Below are 23,713 nucleotides of genomic sequence, written 5' to 3'. Positions count from 1 at the left end.
GAGTTATTCAAAGTCTTGTTGCTCGAAGTCTACTTCTAAGGTCTGGGTACTTTTTAAGTTAAAAACGGCTTGGTCAAACATATCATGCTAAATATAAAACTTTCTGGAAGAAATAATGTATTCCCTCTCCCTATTTATATGTATAAATATATGCAGGAATCTGAACTAGCTCATCTGTTATTCTCAAACATCTGACCACAGAACAGTATCATATGAACCTAAATTCAAATTAATGGATACCGTACTTTGTCTTAGCCAAAAATTTGAGAAGCAGTCTCCATTCTTGGAGGCACTGCAGTACCACAGTTTTCACAACATGGATGGAGTATGCTTCTACTCCCTCTTCCAACCTTCAAAATACATTTAAAATGAAGTTTTTACCTACTTTTCTTGGGATACTATTAGAGCAAGACCATGTTGGTGTTATAAGTATACATGATTTTCAGTTGCTTCCATATTTAGAAGTGCAACAAGCTTGAATTTGACTTGAAAAAAATTCAGAATTTCCAAATGCATTTGTCAAAATTAAAAGAGAAATAGTCAGCTTAAGAATTTGCTTTAATAGCCTTGTACACTGTCATTGCCACACATTGGTCATTTACTCAGCTGTGGGGTACAGAACAGCTGCTCTTGGTGACCTCTAGCAAGGTGTAAGTAGCTGGGGAACTCCATATGTCACTGTTCCACGGCCGCAGAAAGTTGACCTGGGAAGGAAAAAGCTTTGATCAAGGGAAAGGCACAGAAAAGACGTCAGCTCTCACCTTGAGGTTAATTTGCTCCATAATCCCATGTAAGCCTTCCTAAAAGCCTATTGGCATTCACATGTTATCAGTGACAAGGCGAATTTCCTTCTTATGGGGGAAGCTGTAAAATTTGGATTTTGGTAGAAAGATGTAATTCATCTCTAGGTTCACAAAAGTAGAGCTCTAGGTAAGGAGTCAGAAAACCACCTTGTTAAGACCTCTTAAGCGAGGCCATCTGTTTCAATAGGTTTCCCACAGCCTTGCAGCTTCTTTGGGGACCTTATCTAAATAATCCGTGCCAAGGCCAAATGATAAGAAAGATTTTCCTGACATCTAACATTTATTTTTTTCTGTTGTAAAATATACCAATCAATTATTGACCTAAACCCATAGCCATGTGAAGCAGTACACCGTGCTTTTTCACAACTTGTCCGTCTGTCTTTATGCCCCACTCTCAACTTCTTTGTCTTGAGGTGTACACCTCCTCCACCTGTTCTATGCAGACCGTCTTGTCTAAATCTCTTCCTCTTGCTCTTTATCTGGACTTCAATCTGTGTGCATCATACATGATCTTACTCCTGGTTACATTCTCAGCCCCGCCAATTAATTTAGAATAATTACTCTCTGGATCCTCTATACTGTGTAGTAATGCACCTGGGAATGAGACTTGTTGGTTTGTACTTGTTCTGCTGTGGCACAACATACTCCTTAAATTGTTCACTGATGGATTCCTTTCCAGACAGTTACTCACTGTTCTGCGTTGGAACATTTCAGTTTCTGTCTAAAGAGGAGTATCTTGTCCTTGAAAGTACTGAAGTTTGTGCTGCTGATTGCAAACCATGTGTCCAATTTACGAAGACCATTTTTAAATCCCATTTCTTAGAGTTTTGAGCTCCTTTCCTATTCTTTTTGGTCTGTCAAAAGGACATACTCACCAACGTCCATCTTCTCCGTGTATTATATTGACCGCTTCTGCTCCCATTCTTGCCCAGAGCAGAGTGAATATGGTTTTATTCCAGAGAAATTCAACTTTTTTAGTTTTTTTGGGGTCAATTTCAACATCGAGGTATTTTGTATAAACTTTGTCACCAGAGAGGACTCCGCTGGAAATAGAATGCAGACAGCAGTGATGTAATGATAAAAGACCTACTGGACTAAAATGAATTCACCACATGATTAAGCTTTTTCCCTTTGTTACAAAGAAATGTGCACAGTTGCTGTTCTTTTCAGCAGCACAAGCACTGGACCAGGACTTTGTGGCACGCTCTGAGCAGAGAGAAGACAAAAAGCAGTACTGGAAAGCTTCAGTGGGCATGTGGCAAGGAGACCATCAGGATGTGATCCAGCAGAGCTAGGATGGCCATAGCAGTCTGTGTGTCCTCAGCACTGCGCAGCCCGCGTTAACATGCCATTGGTATCAAGGTGAAAGCAATAGTTTTTAGTAAATCCTAGGGAGGAAGGACACCTCCACCTTGCATGTTTGAAGAGCTCAGGCACAATTTTGCCTTGTGTGAGTTTGTGCGGCAAGTTACCGGCAGTGTGGGGAGTCTGTTACTGGCATGGGGGGAACACATCAGTGTGTGATGCAGTCCAACTGAGCGTGGGAGCTGCTGTGCTAACGTGAGTATGCAACAGGTGATCACAGCCAGAAGGACATAAGTAGAAAAGGTGCAGTTTTTCTTCTTTTCCTGAGCAATTCCTAGAAATGTGACCCTTCTCCTGTTAGGTCAGGTTCCTATTTCACTGTAAAATCACAGAGCTCATGAAAAAGAAAGTGAATTCTAGTTGTCACAGCTATCCTTCTGCCCTTATAGATCTTATCTACATGATAGCTTATTTTCATACCGAATGTTAACAAGACCGTGCAACAAATAAGGCTTTGCACTGCTTACATATTAATGTTAGTAGCATTCAATGCTATAGAGGAACATTAATTTATCCTACCTGGCAATTTCATATTCTTTTGTATTTCCCTCTGTGTCATGGAATATCAGGTTTATGTCTCCCCTCATTTTTTTTACACCAGACAGTTTGATAAATACTTTTTGTCTCCAACCTGCATCAAAATAAATTAAAAAAAAAAAAAAAAGAATAAAACTGGATTGTCATTGATAGGAGAGATCTAAAACTGCTAGCATCCTGGAAAGTTCTATTTTCCTAGTCAGAATTCATTCATGAAGGTAAATGAAAGTCTTGAATTTTGATAATACAGCATTTTTTTTCAGTCAGAAGTCTCAGCCAATGTTTGTATCAGAAGAGCATGACTATAAATCATGCCAAGGCAATCTCTTTCCAACTTGAATAACTGTAAAAGATGTTCTGCACTTACTAGCGAAAGGTGGCTCTGCTGCTGTGTTTAAAAAATACTTCTGGTTTACTCTCTTCAGTTTGTATGGAAACCTGTCAGCGTGGTGCCCCATCATTGGACAGCCCTGTTTGGGACATGGGAAACATTCTCCCTAGGAAAAATAAGGGCAGCAGTTAATGAGGAGTACATCTTTCATTCTGTGACAATATTAAGGGTCAAGATCCTGTTCAGACCTTGTAAAGTTGGGCATTGCTGCATTTTGTTGTTGAAACCGGATAAAACCAGACATCATGTTCTGCACTTGCACGCACATGAGTGGAACGTGGAATAAGTAGATGTGACATGCGTGCATGTGATGGTCTGAATGTTTCGGGGAGTTTATTTTTCAGCTAGAGCATAGGAAAAAATATGAACATTCTTTCCCTTTCCCAGTAGAAGAGAACCTGTCTGCTATGCTATATGGGGGATAAAAGGATCACATGTATCAGGGCTGCTCTGAAAGTAATGCCTGCTATTTTATTATGTTAGCCAGAGGAGGACGTTGGTGGCATGGCAGTAGAGGCTGAACCTTCCCACCACTATTCCATTACATTTGTTGCTGCTGGAGCTGGTGTTTGAGCTCAGGTCTTCTGTTAGCTAGGTGACACAAGCAGAATTATTCACATTCAGGTGTGCTGTGTGTGAGATCTATCTTGATAATTTTCTTTATATTTCATTTGTTCCCAGGCTGATATACTTACTGACTTGAAGTCTTCATATGTCTCACAGGGATATCCAATGAATCCAGTGGGATAGAGGATACTCTTAAAATAAAACTCATGGCTGCGTGAGTGATGGCAGCTTCCAAAGATTGTGGTGTCTGTTGGGACAAAATTTATGAGCATCCATTAAATAATTTCCTGTTATCCTGTACAACACTTGTACTTGCCTCAGCATGAGGCATGGAATAGAATAGCAGCATGGGCTAGTAAGGTATTCATATGTATTTATACATGTATTTTATAAATTCATGTATATATAGTCTGTGCATATGATGTTGCAGCAAGTTACATTAAGTACAGCATTAAAAAGCTTTTAGAGCAGAGAGAATTTCTCTGCCTATCACTCAAAAGCCTGATGGAGTCTCAGGCAGAGTTGCAATGCAGTTTCAGCCATGCCACCTCCCTCAGCCTGGGATACATCTACTGGAAACATCATTAGGGTGCTAGATTTGTGTACTCCCAAACCCTTTTACATGCTCTGCAGGTCTGATTTCAAACTGCAGAAGCAAAACCCTGGCCTGTGTGATGCCTCTGACTACTCTTGCCCTGCAAGGTTCCCTGTGTAACGCCATTCTGATCTAGCTTTTATTTCTTATTTCCTCTTCTTACTTATGAGCAAACCGGCAAAAAAAATCAATTTTGTTCAATTTTGTTTTCTCCCAGAGGAATAGAGGCTTTCACAGTTCGTGAAAATAGAATACTGAATGTGTTGGGAATGCATGCTTACCTGCAATTAGAGCTTCAAAATCACTTCGTTTCATTTCCAGAAGTAAATCATTGCATCCAGGCATTAGAGTTCCTCCATTTGGGTAAAAGTCAAGGTGACCAGTGGTGTTATATATTCCAAACCCTAAGGAGCACACGTGATGTTGTCAGTGTCCCAGGGTATCTCTGTGGTATTCTTATCTCTGCAGCTACTTGCAAATGAACACTTACCTGTGGCAGGAAAGTGAGCAGCATTACTGTGAATAACATCAACGAAGTCGGCATCTGTAGGATCCAGTCTCACCTCGGGAGGAGTGCCTTCAAAATAGGGCCCAGCAGGGTCCAAGCCTAAAAGCACCCCGCGTTTATTGTAAGAGACATATAGCATGTTAATGTTTTTTGACAATTTACAATGTCAGACATTCAACCTTACACAAGGCATGTTGAGTAACAATAATGTGAACTGTAAGCTAGGCTGAACCGGCTGTGCAGTAACATGGGTTTGTGAACCTTCCTGCAAACTCATCCCAGTAAAAGCAAAACATTTTCCAATAGAATACATAATGACATCATATTACTGAGAAGGAAGTATTCCATTACAACTGATGTTATTACTGACCTGCCAAGCATACTGAATAGGAAAACTAAAGATTTTTGATGCGGTGCTTGTCTTTGTGTGGTGCTGATGCAGCCCGGTGGATGACAGTAAAGCTGCAAACATACTAAAAAAGAGCCCCTCTCATAAAGAGCTTTAAACCTCACTAAGAAAAATAATATCTATTCCTGTTTTTGAGAAGCACAAAGTCTGCTTACTCATATATGGTGTCTGCAGCACTACCAATGATTTCATTCTGGTCTGTAGACTACAAGCTACATGCTACAAGCTTCTCTCTATCAAAAGCATACCCTGTTAGGTGTGCATCCCAAGGAGCAGCCTACCTGAGATCCGCCGGATACCTCGGACCCTTCTGCCTGTCTCTCCCGCTGTGTGCGCGCCCAGGCTGTGCCCAATTAAGTGGATCTCACGAGGGGAGTATCTGAAGAGTTTCTGATCAGTAAGGTGGTGGTGGTTGGGAGACAAGAACACAGGCTTTTAATAGCAAGTAAGGAGGTGTCTGACACTGTGGGCCTTTGGGAACCTCTAGGCTCACTTCCTGCTTAGCCAACAGTGTGAGAATTCCTTGAGATAATTACTGTTTTAATTACCCTAAGACTTAGTAGAAAAAGGTCCAATCTAGAATTTTAAATGCTTAGTGCTGATGGATTCACTATCACAGCCTTGTTATGTGGTTACATGTTCAGTCACCCCTGGTAACAAAATACAAAGGTTTCCTGTTTGGATTAACCCCTAATTTTAAGGTCCATCACTATGATCTTGCTTTCTCTTCAGTGAGTTGGTTATGGAGCTCTTTCTCATTTAATGTCTGTTCTCTCATGTGCCTGCTTTGAAAATGTGATCATATCACTCAGAGGCATTTTACTGACCAGCTTAGGGGATTGATAAGCATTCTCCCCTTTGCCAAGTGTCACCTATGCAAGACTTGCAATTCTGATGCATTACATGTGCTTTGAAGACAGAAATGGAAACTAATCAGCATGTATGCTGCCTGCAGGGAACACATTTCATACAGGCATATGCTGGGTTTGTGATGTTCAAAGTCAGCAGGTATTGGCTGCTTAACTGCATGAGCTTTTTTGTTTTGTAATTAATTTTGTTATGTACTGAACTAACAGATCTTTACTATCAGTCTATCTGTGCTTATCAACAGATGACAGAATCCTTTGAATAGTCTTCACTGCAGTTCATATATTTACAACGCAGCTTAACTTTCCTTAAGTTTCCAGAAGTTTGAAAACTTAGGAAAAGAGCTAGGGATCATTTATGCAGTCTGCTAATGGAAGGAAAAGAGGTCTAGACTGCAAGTTGGTACACTAATGGAGATCTTAAATGAAAAGAGACAGATGAAGAGATCCCATGAGAAACTGGACCCAACTTCAAGTTAGCTGGGACTTTACACCAGGAAGGAAAACAAAGAAACAAAGGTGTGAAGCTAGTTATTAGAGCTCCCTAGGTAGAAACAGGAGATTGACCGTCAGTGGCCTCTGGAGAACTGTTCTATCATACTCAGGTGTTCATAAAGTTGATACTTTGCCTTCAGTCTCCGGAATATCCCTTACAACATAAGACAAATGCCTACTGACTAGCATCAAGTCTGCAACCAAGCAGGGTCTGATCTCAGCAGTCCTAATTCTATTTGAAGTCAGAGGGAAACGCTGGTATTAAACTTTGCAATTGAGCAGTTCTGTGCTGTGTGTGTAAAAGTGAACGTGAGCTTCACAACTAGAAAGCACCAGGACACTTTACTGTGCCTGCAGACAGCTAATGTGGCATTAGCAAGTGGTTCTGTGTGGTGCTTCCAGCTCCTGCTCATTTCAGTGCTGTTGAGATGCTGATTTACCTATAACCACGTGTATTATTCTCTCATAATCTCTTGTAAACACTGAACGTATCTAGCCTCATTTGCGCTGAACGCTCTTACCGGTATCATCGTGTGGAAATGGGGAGATATTGCCACCTACTGGCCTTTAATCAATTGGCACCTCTTTTCAACCGCATTAAGCTTGAATGGAGACTTCTGTGGCTGTGAGAACTCCTTACGGAGTTGATAATTAGTAGAATTAGCTAGATCTCAACTGTATGCACTGTACAGATCTTCCTGAAGCACTGGCTGTCCTTATTAGACAGTTTGAAATCAAAGCAAATCATCTTCACTCCTCTATATTTCCTTAAGAATTGTAGCTTGTAAAGCTGTATTATTTTACCTGTAAAGTTTTTATGAAATAAGCAACCTCAGCCCCAAGCACACGGATGTTGTTCACTGCACAGACATAGGTGCCTTTTGCACCTTCTTTCCAATCGACAGCAATGCAGTTCATGTTTTCTACTTCCAGTAACAGCTGATGTGGGAGCACATAGAGCAGAGTATTTAAAGAAACATAAAATAGCAAACAAGGATTAAGATGATATCAGAATAAACATTAAATAGTAACTATTCACACAATTTTCTCATTCTTTACTGAACAGAATTATTCACTGTAGCCTGTGTGACACTGAAATGATTCTTCTTCTAAAACAGAATGTAATAAGCCGTTCATTCTCAAAGTCTCAATTGTGAAAGACTATAATAAAAAATATTTTATTATAAGCTTTATTAGTAGCTTTATAAGCTACTGAAATACGTATTTTAAATAACTTGGAAAAACCACACAACTACACAGGAGCTGCTATGTGCAGTTTTATGAGGGTCATCTGTATTTTAACTAGTATAGGAAGTCAACTTGTTTACCAAATGTATTTAACACTGAGAAAGAGATGTTAGACTGGAATGGGTCAGAGCAAACTGGAAAGTTTCTAATTCAGCAGACAGTTAATGCACTGCTCATTTTTGCACTGGCCACAATCTTGCAGATTTTTTTCCACTATAAGAATCTTGTATTAAAGTCTGCAGTTCTAGATTTCTACGATTAAGGCTTACTTAAGTTTTAGAAAAAATAAGGAGCAGAAACAAAAATTAATCTGTGCTAAATGGTGAAAGCTGAATGACAAGAAAAGGAGAGCCTTGGAGTAGTAGGACACTGAATCCTGGACTCCATCCTCTCCTCTAGGCATACCATGAAATGGCTTCTAGTGAGGCAGGTAGAATTACTGTTTATTTTAGACAGGAAAATTTAGAAATGTGGCTTTCTGGATTAAAAGTTTTCATATAGATTAATGAACAAAATAGTTCTGCAGAGCTGTGGCAGCATTCAGCAGTGGTCTTTTTCCATCTTATCTTTTCTCTGCTAATGCTAAGAAAGAACTTACAAAAGACACTGCTTCTTTGTCAGAGCCAAGGCTGACTCTATTCTCTGTATCCTCTGACACTGTACCCTCTGCTGGCCAGACTGCAGCAGCTGTGGTTTGTTCTAACTTCCACATTTCATATTTGAAATATGAAATATGCTTCTTTTCTTTCTTTCCCCTTCTTTCTTTTACTGTCAGCTGAATATATCTGAAGCAGAAGAGTGCTTGTAGACTGAAACTCGAGGAGGACAAGAATTTAGAAAGGTATTTTGGCTGAAAGATTGCTCAGTGGTTCCCAATAGGAGACACAGTGAATTGGCCTGCCTAATCTGACTATGACACCAGTGTAGAGGCTCAGGACATCTGCTTTCAGTTGGTTGCTTTGATCTCATTTGTAGAGCTTGGGGGATGAAAATTCTCTAGAGTAGCATAATGTCAGAGATGACCAAGAAGCCTTGACAGTGCAGCACCACCCAGAATGGGAACATTCTGACTTTGGTTAGTAATTTCTTTGTTGGCATCCACCACTATTTCATGAATTTCAAAACAGGAGGTGAACCTTAGTGTCTAAGTCATAATGATAGAACGTAAATACAACCACCGATAGAAAAGAGAGAATGCTGTCTCATACCAAGCACATTTCTACCACCCAGCCTTTTTTTCCTGTGCTGCTAAATCCATGAATGATGAAGGAGGTTCTCCTACGTGAGGAAAAATGTGAGTTTTGGATGGTTGAGGAGTTTATTGCCGAGATCACCTGTGTGTAAACAAGCAAACAAAAAAATCAAGCTCTTGTAAGTACTTATGCTTTTAAATATTTTTAAAATACCAAGTCATGCTTTGTAGGATTCACATCTGTCTTGAATGTGCAGGGTCCCAGGGATCCCCTATCTCATCTTTCTCAATCTCGCCTTTCTCAGTCCCACTACATTTCCAAGGAAGCTGTGCCCATGTGGTTTCTGTTGCTCTAACTTGTTTTCCTTAGTGCAGCAATAACCTCCATACTGGGCAAAGGAAACAGCCCAAAAGTGCTGTGGTATCTGATGATGCCTGTTGGCCGGAGTTGGCTGAGCTCCTCTGGAAACTTCATGCATCCTGGTTCTGTTTGCCCTTTTATGACCTGAGCTTTGGCTTCCATAAGCTGCTCTACGCTTAGGAAACAGCTTGTTTCTCTGTGCAGGTGATATTTCTATTTCTATTTTTTTTCTTTTTTTTTCCTTTTTTTTTTTTTTCCCTGTCAATTGAGGAAAGCTGAAAGAATATCATGCCGAGCTGCATGCAGTAGTGGTGAAACTGACCTTGGCCCACCACAAATTGCTGCCAGCTGCTTAATTATACATCTTCTTTTTGCTCTGAATGATCTGTGACCATCTGTATTGTATTTAAACAAATGCAGCATCTGTAGTGTGAGCTCAGGGAGTCTGGGTGTGGAAGGGCTGTGCCCTAGATCAGAGATATGTTGAAGTTCGGTGGCTGGCAAGTAGTACAAGGTATATTTTGACTTATTTTGTCAACAGCCAAGATGCATGAGTAACCATTGCTGAGTGCGTGCTGTGTGTTCACGCGTCCCTACTCTGCAAGCTGTAAAAATTTACTACAGGTTTAACTTCTTTCCTTTAAAAGAAGCTGAGCTGGACTCTTGGCATGACAACCAGGATTGCTGAGAGCTGTGGTGCCTGAGGCAGTTCTGCCCTTGTAGTTCATGGCAGAGGAATCATAAACATTCCTGCATGGCACAAGGGATGCTGCTCTGGGAGCCTGCAAGGAATTCAGCAGCTCTGCATGCATTTGCTGGATGTGGTTCTAGCCCCACATCTTACAATTCCTACACAATTGCTTAGCTCAGATTTTTCAGGGCATAGGCAATTTGAGTTGTTCTGTCTTAACTTCAGCATAGAGAGGTGGATAAGGGTGTAAAATCACTCAGCAAGGAAGAATGTGGCCCCAGATATTGTTAAAAAAAAAAAAAAAGCCACATCCTTATGCAAGGAAATACCAGGAAAGCTGTTCAATTTCTGAGTTCCTTCACCACATTTTGTTTTCATGCTTTGTCCCCCAAAACTTCAGTGTTTATTCATTACTATACCTTCAGACTATCTTCTCATTTTGACTCATTTTCTATGTTGAGTGCTGTAGACTTTTTAACAAGTTAATAAACATTTGTAGCTTTAGACAGTTCTTGATGTTAAAAAATAAATGTCACCTGTGAGTTATTTCCTGTTTCCCTGGTATAGAGAGAGAAGCTGATGTTCATCTCTTCAGGAGATTCAGGCAGACCTGTCAGAGGTCTCCCTGGTATCCCAGACCAGGGTGGGTCATTTGAGAAACAGCCAAGCCTGGGGTAGCAAACTTCGTCACCTAGAGTAGAAGAAAGAAAGAACTGTTTTGTATTTTGGACGCTTACAGGCAGATAATGTGGAATCATAGAATCATTCTGGTTGGAAAAGACCTCAAAGGTCATCAAGTCCAACAGATTTTCTTGTCTTGTAAAGGATTAAATCAAAAATTTTAAAAAAAACAGTATGTTTAGGAATGTGTGTTAGAATTGCCCCTGCACGCTTCTTGCCCAGAAGCACTGTACTTCATTGTAGGAACAGATATATATACGCAGCAGTCTTGTATAATGAATGAGATGATAGTTTCTTTCAATGTGTTAGCATTTTCTTGACTGAATAGGTCTTTTGCTCCCTTAAGCTCAGCTTTTCTCTTTTAGCACAGTCTGTTGTGTTAAGCACCTTGCTGCTGAGCCATTCTTTGTGCACTGTCTTGATAGAATGAGGGCCTGTGACTGTGCAATTCTACTCTGTGCAATTCGGGCACAAAGTTTTGTGTACTTTATTCTAAATAAATTGAAATGAGGTGGAGCCTTTAGCATCTGTTTCATGCATAGTAATCGACACTGCCATAAAATGACACATAAATCATACCACAACTTAATTTTAAACAAAGACATTAGTAATTAACTCCTTTATATTATTTTGCCAAAAGTAATCTCCTTGTTAGAATGTTTATAGAAAATGTATCTCACCTGCTACTGTGCCAAGGAGATAAAATGCAATAATCCATGTTCCAGCCACCTAAAGCAAATTGAATATACAAGTTGGGTGTTTTATTTAGTTTTTTGTCCTGCAAAGACAAATAGTTATTTGTAACACGAAGAGTAACACAAAGACCTGTGGCAGAAGAAGAGTAGCCCAGTACCCATGGGGGGCAATCGGCTGGAAAGCAGCTCTGCAAAAAGAGATCTGGGTGTCCTGATGGACACCAGCTTGACCATGAGCCAGCAACGTGCTTTGGGGTCTATGGGTATTCTAGGCTGCGTTAGGAGGAGCACTGCCAGCAAGGTGAGGCAGCTGAACTTGCCTACTCATTCAGTTTTCTGTTCTTTGCATTTCTTGTACATCCACTGGTGGATGTAGGTTGCTGAGGGAGTGACCTCAGTAGTGAGTACCAGCCAAGAGCAGATAGATAGGAGATGTGGCCAAACAAACACTGATCCACGTAACTTGATGGGTCTGCATACCTGGCAGCTTCTTTGGGCTGTTTTTCTACTTTTACCCCAGGTCCCTTGAAATTCTGCACTTTCACGTTCCTTCTTTACTCAGATTTCTTTCCTCTGCACTTTCCTTCCTTGGCTTTCCTATGGCAGGCGCCCCACGTATTTCGCCATTCTCCTCCCCACACTTGCATCCTTCACTGTTTCCTCTTCCAGGTGTTCTATATGGCACCCAATTCACATTTTCCACATTCCGCTTTTTCTTATAAAGCAAACATTTTGAGCTGTAGATTTTCTTTTTACAGACCTGAAATCTGAAAGGCAGCTTGAAAATTAATAAGCTTATGAAGAAAATGGATGAGTAATGACTAGTGATTTTAAATAATGTGGGAGGTTGTTGCCAAACAAGAGTGATCAATTTCTCTTCAAAGACTCTATCTTTGAAAGCAGAAAGTGGAAGCGAACAGGTAGGGAAGTAATGGAAGATACAGAAAACTTCTGTTTAGTGTCTGTGTGTGGAAAGCTGATTCATTCTGTTCTGTGTGTAGTTTTGAATAGATGGTAATTTTTTAGCTCTTGAGTTTTCGCTATTGGTTTATCTCAACCTAACAGCGAAAGAAGTGGAAGCATATTAAGATATTGCCTCTTTCTAAAACAGTTGAGGCAGTATAGGATTTAATGGGGGAAAGTTCCCTCTCTGGGCACTTAAGAGCCTTAGAGCTGAACCAGATGAACAGGAATGACTTGTTTGTGCACGTATACTCAGCCCAGCACTGCTGGCAGAAAGGTCCTTGAATGCTCAACTCAGCTGTTTTACTCAGAGAGAAATGGGATGTGCACTGCCAAAAACAGCAGTAGCCATTTCCAAACAGCTGTTCAGCTTAGAGGCAACAACAACAACAACAACAAAAATTCATAGGTTGAGATTGTAATCTACAAAATGTGTGCTGGTTGAGTAGCTATCCTTCACAATGGCTTCACCTTCTATTGCTCAACGTGTGATTCATGAGCCACCAGTGGATGGCTTGTGAGATATGAAGAAGTCTGAATAATGACTGTCCCACACATGTACCTACACACCTCCCAGGACATGTGCACAAACACAGACACAGTCTGTTCCAGGGGGAAAAGCCCAATTGTCAGGTTTTTTAATTATCAGCAATTTTAACTTAATAATCTCACTGTAGAAAATTGTTTTTCATTCAAAACAAAATACATTTGTGTATGTAATTGCTAAGAATTTTACTCACCATTCTTTGATCACACTTATTGTATCCTTCAGTGCTTAGTGGTTACACAGCAGAAAAAGGTTTCTGTTTTCTTTGGTGCAGATTTGGTAGTTACATGCTTAAAAAAATAGAAAAGATGGAGGTTAAACATCTATAGGTGAAATGTGGTAATGTGAAAGAACACAAAACAACAAAAATGGGGAATGTGGATAACTGGGAATTAGAAGTTAAATCAAACAAATTTTGTAGGAAAGCAGCAATGCCAACATATACGTTTGTGGGCAGTAGATTTAAGACATGAATTAAGAAAAAATATTGCATGTATGGAGGAAGTAAACAGATGCCCTGATTTTGATTCATTACTAAAAAAATTGGGCAAAACACAATGGTGCAGCTGAACTGAAATGTTTATGCTGTTCTTTTTCTCTGTTTACCAAATCCAGCTGCTGTTCTTCACAGCAGAAGAAAAGTGTTGATGTTGATACTATGTTCAGACAATAACTCCAGACCTGTAGAACGGCTGTATAGTTGCTGTATAGTTTATGTATAGTTTATATATATGTGTATAGTTTAAAATCAGTGAATTTTGGTAGCTCATAGCTGCCAAGTAGCTACAGTAGCACATACCTATGTGATCTGAAGAAATTTGACATCCTAACAGGTAAAATAATAATAAGAAGAAGAATAAGAAGAACAACTTGAGGACTTTCACATCCCAGATTGGTGGAGTTTCAGTGCAGTATCAGCCTGATGCAGAATAATGGGATTTTCCACTGAATACTCAGGAAAGAAAATGTGTAAAAAACAGTTAGAAGATTAAAGCTGTGTAATTGAATTCCATTATATGATTTGACAGCCTAATGCAACACCCTTGTGAGATCAGTATTAGTGGTCTCGTGCTACTTGAATTCCAATATGATTCTCTGCTACTCGATACTTTAGTTAAGAAATTAAAATGATATACATATGTTATCGCAACAGTTAAGTAGATTAAAAGTTGAATGTGTGGATTAACTAGATTAAAATTTGAGTAATTATTGCAACGCAGAATATAACGGGGAACAACCAGAAGGCAGTTCCTGGATTCACAGATACAATTCTTGCTCCTGTGCATGATCTCATAACATCACAATCAAAATGCGATCGTGTTTTTTAGCTTGGCTTTTGACACTACTGTTACTGAATGCTCCTGATGAATCATTACTAATTAGGGTTTTATGAGAATTAGCTCTTGGCATTACGTTGCATGTGAGCATTTAACACTGGTATTACCACTGGCCATGAATGCTGTGCTGAAAGAGCAGCAGTGGTGGAACGAGAACTACCCGTAGTAATAATGAAGTCTCCTCTGTTGTCCTGAAATAGCATCCAGCTGGAGTAAAAAAATAATAATAAAAAAGCTAGAGTCAAAAAGCACATCTGCTTTTAGGATAGGGTTTTATCAGATTTTAATGTGACAGTGAGAAGTGGCACAGCTCTAGAGAATACATTATGCTTTTTCGTCCTATGGCCAAACAGAAAGCTAAAGTCTGTGCTGAGATGGAGAGCAGCCTTTGCTTTCAAGGCAAGCAGAGGCAGAGCTGGAACAGACAGTCTGCAGTGCTGGCTCATTCTCATCTGCAGACAGAGCTAACTGCAGTGTCCTCTCTCCTTGTAGTAACACGCTGGCTTTCCAATTTATCTGCTTTTTCCAATTCTGCATTTATATCTTCTTTCAACTCATTTTAGTGTTCGTGTTTCTGTTTTTCCATCTTTCCTGCCTGAATGCAGCAGTCATACTTCCTATACACTGTCACTATCCTTGAACAGGAAATATTATTTTAATTTCTGCTTTTCCAGTGTTTTATTTTAGCCTTTCACATATTTTGGTAGTCTGGTGCACTGATCAGCTGATAATGCAAAGGCTACATCCAGAATTTTGCTTGCAAGCCCTGACTAGAGGAGATTCATGTTAAATTTCTGCATGGATTTGAGGCATACAGATAGCACTTGCTAATTGCACTCCTGAACATTGTAATGATGCACAAAAGGATAAATGAAGTAGAGGATAAAATAGTATCAATAGCTGCAATAGTATCTGTAGACCTGGTAAGAGGGATCATGTATGTATTTGACGTATGTAATTACCTGAAAGTATGCTTTTTCTTTGTAATTTAATTGTATTTATTTGTATTTTGTAGAGATGGTCTTTGTACAAATATAGAAAGATTGCCACCTTTTCCAGGCTCAGTCTCTGCTCAGCAGCTCACACTCAGCAGAGTGTTTCTTGTGACTCTCACATGCTGAAAGCCTGTGTGCACAGCAGTGGGCAAAGTGCTGGTGGTGCAGTGAACTTACTGAGGTGAGCAGCATAATTGGCGTAATTGGTAGAAGACTTAATTTCATCTCTGTCTCCTCCCCATCCCTCAGATGTGGTTGTTAATTGCCCCTAGTTGGGTTCCAGATGAAGGCTTTTTGGCTCTGCTTCAGTACAAACAAGTAACAATAAGTAAAAGAGCATCTGGGCAATTAGCCAGCCTCCTTTCCAGCTGGCTCACCAGCTTTTAGGTTCAGCTAAGTTCTCCGTGAGGAAACTGATCCTAAATGAATAGCGCTGAAACCCACACGCTTAACATCACAGTAAGAAAAGGATGTCCAAGAACCTTTTCATTCCTCCAGGTTACTGCACATCACAACAGCAATTGAAGCAAGGCAAGGTTCACATACATCGTCTGGTCTGAATAGTAGGGTTGTGTGAGTATCTACTGACCGCTTAAAATGAAGCTGAGACAGAAAACTACGGCATCAGCCTCAATGACACAGAATGCTGATGCCTGTTATTCTCTAAAGTCATTAAATGTGGAAAGCGCTTCATTAAAGGGAAGTATATACGCAAAGTTGTACACAGATTTGTTCACTGCTAGCAACTGCAGTCAGATTTGGACTTTCAGGGTGCTTTTGTCAGTCTCTTAGAAAAAGTGCAGAATCCAAAGAGATGGCAGGATAGTAATAAAGAAAACCTATTAAAAACACTCTCACAGTACAGCATCTGCTTTGACTTCCTAAATAAGCATTCTCACCTTGTTCCTAAACTGGTGTTCAGACAGTAAAACATGCAGAGACAAAGCTATGATTCAGTTTGGGGAGATGACTGTGCCAAGTCTATGCTGACTAGGGAGCCTCCAGCTGACTGCCAGCCACTTGCAAGTCTTTCCAGGACTTCTCTGTTCTTCATAAAAAGGTTACTGTTATATCAGTCAGCTTTATGACCAATGCCTTTGGCCATTTTCAAAGTGCAGAGTAGTTTTTGCTGGTAACAACTTACTCCGTATGTGGTGGTCAGTTAAAACATGTCTTATCTGCCTCCTTCTTCCATGTAACAGTTCAGTAATTCTTCCTCACTTCCCTTCTCCCTCTTAGGAGTATTTAGAATACTCCTAATAATACTTACTTATTATTTTCAGCTATTATTTGTATTCTCGTGTATTTTTGCTTTAAAAAGTGCACATTCCATGTACAAATACCATCCTTTGATCTCTCTTTAAATCAGAGATACATTATCTGTTACATTACCTTAGCTCTACTGACCCTACCCAGTTTTCTTAGCTGCCCAGAAACGATCATGTCCCATTGGGATTTCCTAGAACTGAAACGGTTTCAGCCTTGTAGTTACCTCCAAAGTCACCTCGGAATCGCTCTGAGGACTGCTGCTCAAGCCACTCAATCTTTTTGTAAGCGTGAGCCCCAAGCAGCTGTTAGTAAGTTGCCCCAAATCCTACAGATTTCTCAGCCACTTACCACTCTGGCTTGCACACCATGTTGCTGCTTTGTATGCTGTGTTCGGATGGCTCCTGCCAAGCCCTGACTGTTCCTGGCTCTTTTCACTTGGACTCTGTCCCACCACCGCGGGTGCGGACCTGCCCACACGGTGCCTAATTACTGGTTTGATGTTGGTGAGCAAGAAGCTCTGTAAGGGTGATACTCTTATTGCTGGATGTAATATATATTCCCTTTTCTTGGCTCTCCAGCTCTCGCATCATTTCTAATTCATCAAAATTTTGCCTCTGAAGGTTTTGCTATGGATTTGAATAAATGGAACGAGGCCATTTTGCCACTTAAAAGCAATATAGGTATAGGACGTTCATAACAGACAATCTCTCAGCCTAGAGAAGAGGAGACTGAGGGGAAACCTCATCACAGCCTGCACCTTTCCTCATGAAAGGGAGCAGAGCGGCAGGTACTGATCTTCTCTCTCATGACCAGTGATAGTTGCAGTGGGCAGGCTCAGGTTGTATATCAGAAAAAGGTTCTTCAAGAAGGTGGTCAAGCACTGGAACAGGCTCTCCAGGGCAGTGGTCACATCACCATGCTGCTGGAGTTCAAGAAGTGTTTGGACAGTTTTCTCAGTCTTGTCAGGTGGTCAGCTGTGGAACCAAGAGTTGGACTTCATGATTTCTATGGATCTCCTCCAACTTGGGATATCCTATGATTCCATGAAGAGGCTGGCTGTCAGAGGCTGCTGTTGTACGCAATGGATCGAGCCTCTGTTATGAAGCATTTCAGAGTATGAGCTTAATTTTTATGTCCCACTGGAGGGGACCAGCCATCTGTGATCCAGCTGATATTTGTACTCAGTGAAACTAACCCTTGTGCATTTTTGCATAACCAAGCCTGTTGATGGTTTTTGCAGAGAGAGACATAGTTCTTCTCAACAGGGGAAGGTAGAAAAGGTTGTCATATACTTTAGGGAGAATATAGGTTCCTGACAATTTTTTAGCTTTTGCTTGTAAAGTTATTCAAGCTTTGTCTACTCTCTGCAGTTCTGACTAATTTGTGTCCTTCTAGAACGTGGGGTTTACAAAATAGGCACCAAACTTTCTCATCTGTTGGCGTGATCTGAACAAAACTGGCACATATTGACCCCACTGATAAATCACAGGCACTTTCATTCAGTACTGTGTCAGGAGGAGAAAGAGAGGATGGTGATAATCGTGTGTATCTGTTTCTCTGTAATGGCTTAGTGACTAGATGCCTTGTCCATCATATGAGTCCCAGTTTCTCCTCTTGCCCTGGAGGCCGTGGGTCTGAATGAGTTCAGGAGTGTGTCACAAACCAGGTCTTTCAGCTCCTGGGCAAGCCCTCAAATCGCTGTACTGCTACCTACAGGATGAGTGCTGCAATAGTCACCTACCTGTTCATGCAACTGAACTGGTGACATTCGTCCTTACACAGGGAGTGATTCAACAAAATGCTTATGGGCAGGAAGTAACCTGGGTTGAACCTAAGGTTTATGTGAAAAGCCAGTTTGTGGTCTTGAGATAGGTGCGTTGTTTGAGAGATGATATAAATTCAGAAATACCAGCAAAGATGCATTTTTTCTGTATGATAACACGCTTGACATTCATTGTAGAAAAACGTGTTATGAGTACGTGTCGCTCTTTGCAGAGCCTACGTGAAGGTTTGGATTGTGGTTTGATTCTTGTTTGGTGGTGAAGTGGTGCAAACCACCGCCGTGTACATGGTAAATATTAGAGAGAATTATCAGAGGAATTTTGAGGAAGCAGTGGTTGGTCGGTGCTGGGATCTCATGTGTAATTACCACTCAGACTGAAGACAAGTATGTAATTTCAGATAAGAAATTAGCTAGAAGAGATCTAGCTAATAAGAAGTGATTTACAGTCTAATTTACACACATTGACTGGAAGATAGAAATTAGGCAGCACTTACGGGACCTGTATCAGACAGATAGAGCTCTTTAGATAAGTCTGGGAAGGCATAAGGCTGGGGAGCCACATAAAAGAGATAAGGACTGTCATGTGCCCCATTTGTCAACGTATTGGCATGTAGGTTGTATGGAAAGCAGCCAGTACACCTAGTGCTTCTATTAGTGATGAAAGATCTTCCAAAATTACTGAACATGTCTGTGTGAAAACCAGGCCCCTTTAAAATGTTTGTTAGGAGGCCATAACTGCAGGGTTTGCTCAGATATTTGTCTGCAATTTCCACAGAGTGGGCACTTTGTGTGTGTTAACCGGTGCTGCAGAGCCCCCCAGCACCACAGTTACAAATGAGCAGAGGTATGGGCTCTTAAGAAACAGGAGATGCAGTTCCTCCTGGGACAAATATACACAAACAACTGCAAACAGCATTTGGCATGAATTTAAGTTTGTAACTGCATTCTTCAGTTTTCTTTTTCATCTGTTTTGTGTGTGGAGTAGAGGTAGCCTGGCTAATATGGGAAGGTCACACACGTTTTCCACATGGTCTCACTATCAGTGAATTTCAGAGGACGTATGCAGTGGAACAGGTTAAATTAATGTACCCCAGAATGACAAGCTGGAGTTAATACCAGAAGAATTTATAGCCCATGTTACAGCATTTTGTAGATCAATCATGTTTTAGGAATGGCCAGTTTTTCTTGGTCTATTTTTATGACTTCAGAGGAATAGCAGATTTTTATGGATGGTAAGAAAATTCTGGCTTCTGCAGGTGCTTCTGACAATATGTAAGTGAATGCATCCAGATGGTTTTATAAATGTCAGCCTGAAAATTATCAAGGACATTTATTCTGATAGTAGTGGCCTTCACATTAGTAGGAATCAAAACACTCAGAAAATCACGTTTTCCAAAGGAAACTCAGCATCTGCGCTTCAAGTGCAGTGATGTATAAATTACCAAGGCTTTCATAACAAGATAAGTGAATAAAATTCTAAAAGCAACGTTTTTCTCTCTTATTTCAATTTTAGATTGAAGCTGGTTAATGAATTTCTCAGCTTGAAAGGAGGTCACCTGGAAGTACTTTGTTACTGCAAACCCTAGGGAATTGCTAATATGCATAGACAAAAAACACTCGTCTTGGAGAATCTTACCTTTAGTTTCTGAGTGGGAGAGCCATGAATAAAAGAATTTCTTGATATTTCTATTGTTAAACTCTGATGTGCTCATTCTGATCAAGTGAACAAACTTTATGTTGAATAGCTGCAAAACCAATTTCCCTTAGTTCATCCCCTTCAGTGATCCACAGCAGCAATAAAAGGAATATTTTGAAGATGATAAATATTTATGACCTTCCATAATACATGCTCTCTCGTCACTGAATCACTCAAAGCAAGCAGAGAGAATGTTAACTTCTGTGTTTGTTAGATGAAGAGTTATGGACCATAGTATCTTGTTAAGAAAATAGCAACTGGGGAGAATTGTAGAGATGGTGATGGAAGTAACCCAGGATAGAGAAGGGGAAAATCAGCAGGGAAAGAGAGCCTTTCTTTCCATCTAATGGACAGAACTGAAAGAGAAAACAGTGAAGTCATCCTTTTGAATGCTTGATTTCCTATTAACACTGAAACATTTAAATTATTTGATGGAAGCAGCAGAAACAAAAAGAATGGCTTTAGGCTTTGTCTTGGACTCTGCACATTATACCCCAAGATTCCCTAGTGACAAAAATGTATGGGATGAAAGAGGACTGACACCAATGCCAACCTGTATTTTCAGACATTGCTTATGTTTCTGGTGTTGCAAGGTGCTTGCCCCATCCAATCTTGTGGCAGCTGGGAGGAGAGGTATGGTTTCCGGTAACACAGCAATGTAGGTGTGCTCTGTTCCTGACAAAGTTGGCAATGATGCATGCTCCTTCTGGAATATTTTAGCTCCTTGATACTGAAAGATAAATGGCGTATTCCTGGCTCTGTTTTACCATGGATAAAAGCTGTCAAAGGTAGATATGGGCGTGCTATCAACATCTGCACCTTAATGATTAGAATGAGCATAACTTGAAGCAGCCTGGAGCCTATTTGAAATTGTCAAGCCCTTGATACTGTGTTAATACAAAGGAAGAAATTTCCCATGGGGTTTCTGACTGGAAAGATGATGGCAGATGTCAGGGATATGAAGGAATCAGAAGGAAGATGGTCTTAAAGGCAGTATGAAGTCTCTGTGTAAGAGCCATGTCAAGCTTCATCTCTAACAAAGATAAAAGATCTCTTGAAAAGAATGATGCAATAGGTTTTAATTAATTTCCTGCAAATATGTGGTTTAGTATCAAGAGTTTTATGAACATATTCTAGAATATCAAGCTATCATGAAAAAAACTGAATAGTCAGAGAAATAAAAAATAAGATCAGAAGCAGGAAGAGAGATGACTTAATTTAAACATTGAGGTCTCCACCTAATAGTTCTCATGAACAAATTATTCATTTTTTTTTTTATTGTATACTGAATTTTATTATTATTTATTATTCATCTAGTTCTGGACTCACAAATACAAGGGCTGCTCCAAAAGTAATACCTCCTATTTACGATGTTGGCCAACAATATCCGAGGCAGATGTTGGCAGTAGAGACAGAACCTTCCCACGAATACCCTGCTGCATTTTGTTGTGTGACACATGCCAGCAAAGGGGCAGTCTGACACAATGGCATCTGCCATGGAAGTGCATAGAAAAATGGCACCCGTTGATATTCTCAATGTTTGCTGAAAGTTTATAGAGACCAAACAGTGGATGTGAGCACAGCGAGCGGTGTGCACGGCGTTTCAGCAGCGGTGACAGTGATGTGAAAGACAAGTCACATTTTGGACAGCAAGGCAGATTTTAACAAGTGCGTCATGAAGCTTCTTGTTCATCACTGGTGAAAATGCACAGCTAATGGTGGTAGCTGTTCTGAAAAAGAGTGTTTTGTAGCTGAGAATTTTCTCTGTCAAATAGTGTGATTGTGTTCTTTGTATCTGTTTCTTCCATGGAAATATACAGGATATATTATACTTCAGGATATATATATATACTTTTGTAGTAACCTATGTATTTATGGGGGACTTTTGGATAAACTCAACTTTTTGGAAAGAGGAATTATGCTATGCTTGAAATAGAGGACACAAGGCAAGCTCAAGTTGCACCAGGGAAGGTTTAGATTGGTTATCAGGAAGAATTTCTTCACAGGAAGTGTGGTTAGCCATTGGAATGGACTGCCCAGGGAGTTGGTGGAGTCCCCATCTCTAGAGATGTATAAGAGATGTGTATCCGCACATGGTGCTTGGGGGCATGGATTCGTGGTGGTTTTGTAGCATTAGATGTGTTTGGACTTGATCTTAAAGGTCTTTGCCAGCCTAAATGATTCTATGATTTTATTGTATTCCTCTGATACAAACTGCTCTTGTTTTCATCACTTTTTGAAAAGTATAGTTCCTTCTAAAATTATTTTTTTTTCTCACATTAATTATAAGGCAAATGCACATGCTATAAGCAGAACTGGGAGTTAGTACTATGGACTGCATACACTGCTGTTCCTTTCTTCTGTAAAAGATCTAAGAGGTTTGTTGGATTTTGTTTCTTTGGTGTTATTCCTGTGACAAAAGATGGACCAAGGCTGAGTACTTTACAGTGGCTTTGTAAGTAGTTTACCTCTGGTATAGTTTTTGTAGTGAACAAATACTTAAAGAGAATTAGATGAAATTTCTATTGTAATTCTGAATCACTCACAGTTTTACAGGATATTTAAATAATTTAAAAGACCGGATGGTTATCATCATACGTCCTTAAAAGCCCTAGACAGACAAAGTGCATTTGATTAAAAAAGTCCATCTTTCAGATTGACAGTCAAACATTTCAACCTGCACATCTCACTTGACATTTTAAAGATGCAATTTAATTTGTGATAAAAAGTTGGCTTACTTTGTTATGAAGATCTGAAACGATCACCTCTCCCAGTTGTTTTTATAGGCGTTTTGTGAAATATCAAGCCCTTGCATTATGTTGGCCAGCTCCAACAGTACAAAGTAATTTTCTGTACAAAGCAACAATTTTCATTTTTAATTACAAAAAGAAATTGAGGAAAGGAATACTAGATGCTAAACTAAACCAGCAACACACAGCTGTTTTTCATCTTTACCTCATAAAAATAAGCCTTTCTTCTCTGCTTATAGATGTGTCAGGAAAAATGTGCAGTGCTGCTGTTTACTATACCAAAGAGTGAAAATTAACTCAAGATAGAGTTTATAATATGAATACAAAGTGGCATAAGACAAGGAGGGGAAAGTATTGTGTTTTATTTTTAGCTCCACTGATTGGGTGAGAAAATGCTTATTTTTAAGTGGCCTAATCAGCCCATATGAGTTGCTATGTTTCATCAGAAAGCTGCTGAAATCAACAGCTAAAATTAAACGAAATGAAAGGTTGTATTTTTTAAAAGGAAGAATCTGTTTTATTATTCATAACAACATCTAATTAATGTTTAGAACTGCTATGAAGGCACAGCCGAGTATAGAGAGAAGAGGAAAGGCTTGTCTTTCAAAAACTCCTGAATTCAACAGGATGTTATCTCCTTCTTGTAAGAGGCCATGGCCTTCATTAAACAAGGTGATCTTGCACGGCTCCTGGCCCTGCTGCACACACTTTTTGTGACCTCAGGAAAAATATTTACATTTCATTTGCTTAAGGTCCTGAGCGTAAGAAAGGGAGAATAAATATTCCTTTCCCCCTCCCTCCATCTGCTTTGTTTGTGAAACTTGGGCAGAGAGCCATGCCTGGTTTATGACAGATGCCCAAGATGGTGTAATTATTGATAACAGCTATTTCCCAGCTATGCACAAGTACCTGCAGGGTTGTTTTGTACTTCTCCAGGGAAGTGCAAAGGAGGAGAGTCCCCACACAGAG

The 23,713-nt window shown here is 40.0% G+C and overlaps 1 protein-coding gene across 1 annotated transcript; it reads right to left on the bottom strand.

Annotated features, from left to right (window-relative positions):
- Window positions 1–640: 640 nt before the first annotated feature.
- LOC306946840 (pancreatic lipase-related protein 2-like) lies at window positions 641–18,283 on the bottom strand (the record flags this gene model as incomplete). Its single annotated transcript, XM_079535941.1, has 13 exons — window positions 641–704; window positions 1,679–1,846; window positions 2,688–2,799; window positions 3,073–3,202; window positions 3,792–3,910; window positions 4,540–4,662; window positions 4,749–4,865; window positions 5,457–5,565; window positions 7,341–7,475; window positions 8,993–9,118; window positions 10,565–10,719; window positions 11,390–11,438; window positions 18,257–18,283. 13 exons carry the CDS (start codon window positions 18,281–18,283, stop codon window positions 641–643), a joined length of 1,434 nt encoding a protein of 477 aa, XP_079392067.1.
- Window positions 18,284–23,713: the final 5,430 nt, after the last annotated feature.

This window comes from Tetrao urogallus (genome assembly GCF_951394365.1).
Source record: "Tetrao urogallus genome assembly, chromosome: 5".
In the NCBI taxonomy this organism is placed as follows: domain Eukaryota; kingdom Metazoa; phylum Chordata; class Aves; order Galliformes; family Phasianidae; genus Tetrao; species Tetrao urogallus.
Note: the sequence above shows the minus strand (reverse complement) of the source record. Positions and strands in the feature narration are given on the sequence as shown.